The sequence below is a fragment of the Anomaloglossus baeobatrachus genome, chromosome 4 (assembly GCF_048569485.1).
Source record: "Anomaloglossus baeobatrachus isolate aAnoBae1 chromosome 4, aAnoBae1.hap1, whole genome shotgun sequence".
NCBI lineage: Eukaryota > Metazoa > Chordata > Amphibia > Anura > Aromobatidae > Anomaloglossus > Anomaloglossus baeobatrachus.
Genome location: NC_134356.1, coordinates 697,181,615 through 697,184,210, shown reverse-complemented (window position 1 = coordinate 697,184,210; position 2,596 = coordinate 697,181,615). Strand labels below are relative to the sequence as shown.

Genomic DNA, 2,596 nt, shown 5'->3' with positions numbered 1-2,596 from the left:
AGAATTATTTTTGGTCTGACAATAATAATAATAGTAATAATAATAATAATAATAATAATAGTAATAATAATCTGAAATTATTATTATTATTATTATTATTATGTATTATTGGAATGGAAATAATAATAATAATAATACATTAGCAGACATTATCTATTTTATTCTTTCTTCATTGTTGTGTTCATGGTTTTCGATTTATTTACAGAATATTGGAATCCATGTACTGTAACATGTGTGGCGATAACGAGACCACTGTGATTGAGTTGCTTCTTCTTGGCTTCCCGAATGCCCAGAAATTTAGGATCGTCTTCTTTTTCCTCACCTTTCTTATGTATATTGTTACATTTCTTGGAAATCTGGCCATCATTCTGTTGGTTTCCTACAGTTATTGTCTTCATCGTCCAATGTACTTTTTCATCTCCAATCTGGCCCTGGCTGACCTGATTATCTCCAGCAGTATTGTGCCCAACATGCTGTGCATCATATGGTTGGACGGTCACACTATGTCCATCAATGGTTGTATCACGCAGTTCTTCTTTGTGTTTGTCCCCACCTATGCTCAGTGCTGCCTTCTCATGGTGATGTCTTTTGACCGATACTTGGCCATTTGTTTCCCGTTACGTTATTCTTCTATAATGAATATAACTTTTTCTTTCCATTTGATCTTCTGCTCTTGGATAATCGGAATTCTTCTTATTAATGTTGAAGTCATTTTAATAAGTCAATTACAATTTTGTTCCTCCAACATCATCGACCATTTCTTTTGTGATTTTGCCCCTCTTCTGGCTCTCTCGTCTTCGAAGATCTATATTCTGGCCTGGCTTGATGTCTCCTTCAATATTTTTATCATATTCTTGCCTTTTGTTTGTATCACGGTGTCATATATTTGCATCTTTATAGTAATTTTAAAGATCTCTTCTTCAAAAGGAAGAAGAAAAGCATTTTCTACATGTAGCTCTCATCTGATCGTGGTCTGTACTTACTACGGCTCTCTCATTGGTGTCTACATGTCTCCAACAAGGGCGAGTGCCTTCTATGAAAACAAGTTGAAATCTTTGCTCTTTGTCATGCTCACCCCCTTTACCAATCCAATCATATACAGTATGAGAAGCAAAGAGATCATAGAAACCATCAAAAACTTGTACAGGAAAAAGAAATCAACGCAATGAGAGAAGAATGTAGAGTCTTATGAATTACCCAATGGATCCTTCATTGGTGGAGTTCTGAAATAACTGTGCCCAGGAATATGTCAAGATTAGTTTCGGCATCTGGGCAAAATATTCAGTGCGTTCTCCATCCCACCACCAGTATCAAGCCTTCACTTGACCCATTGAAACATCAACTTATAGGTGATTTTGCACGCTCATGGACCTCTCCACTGATCTCTATGGGAGTGGAGGAAAAAGCCTCTCCAAAGAATTCCCTAGATTTTTAGGCCATAGATTTTTTTTATGAAAGAGAATCAGGCCAATTATGATAATAACACTCTGATCAAACTCTGATCTGAGCTTTATCCCAGTGTCAGCTTAGTGTCATCCGATTCTCTCAGACAAGAGAATAAGAACACATTGTCAGAGGAAGGAGAAAAAAAGTTCTCCAAGTTCTCCATTCTAGGAGTCTTCAGAAATTGGACAGCACTCAGATGTTACACAAGCACCCATATTTGAGAAAAAGTTTCTGACTTACACTGCCACATAGTATAACATTGGAGTGAGAGCTATCCGATAGCACTCGTCTGCAATATACGCTGGTGTGAGCAGGTCCTGAACGAGAGACTCCTATGCATGGATGGCCAATGTTCAACCAGTTAGGATTAATGACCAGTCATTTAGTTACTTATATTATACTGGAAAGTTGACTACCGTATTGGAACCTTTTGAAATTCCCTTCCATTCAAATTTTCGTGTCCTACAGACTACATCATCTCAGCACAGGTCAAAAGATGCTAAATCTCTACTTAAAGGGTTATTTTATAAAAAAATATATCAACTAAATCGACTATATATATATATATATATATATATATATATATATACATATATACACAGAGAGGTGAAAATTTTGTGGGCATGAAGTCCATTTTGGGAAGAGAAGGTCTGCAAGTGTTATGTCCCCACCGGAATCCGCTCCAGCGACTTCTGCTTCGATTACCAGGCGACGCCGTGTTCCTGCCGTGGATAGTGCTGGTGATGGGAGAGGAGTCGATGCTAGTGGCGCTGGTGGGTGCAGGCTCCGCTCATGCACTGGGCTGGGTTTCCTTGGGATCTGCAGTACCACTGGCTGACTGTGGGTTGCGTGTGTCTTCCAGCTGAAGTTTCCATCATTCAGCTACAACCAATGGGAAGACACTTCACCCTTCTAATTCCCCTCCTGTCTATTGACTACGGCCAGAGATAGTTCTGTATTCCTGGTTCCTGTCTCGCCTTGTTCTGTTTAATGATTCTGGTGTTCTGACTTCTGTTTGTTTCCTGACTACCCTTCTGCGGACATGCGGACACATTAAGGTGGGCTTTACACCTTGCGACATCGCTAGCAATTGCTAGCGATGTCCAGCACGATAGCACCCTCCCCCGTCGCACATGCAATAAGTGGTGAT

The 2,596-nt window shown here is 39.6% G+C and overlaps 1 protein-coding gene across 1 annotated transcript; it reads left to right on the top strand.

Annotated features, from left to right (window-relative positions):
- Window positions 1-404: 404 nt before the first annotated feature.
- LOC142303035 (olfactory receptor 11H6-like) lies at window positions 405-1,169 on the top strand. The gene has a single exon (XM_075344134.1). It carries the CDS (start codon window positions 405-407, stop codon window positions 1,167-1,169), a length of 765 nt encoding a protein of 254 aa, XP_075200249.1.
- Window positions 1,170-2,596: the final 1,427 nt, after the last annotated feature.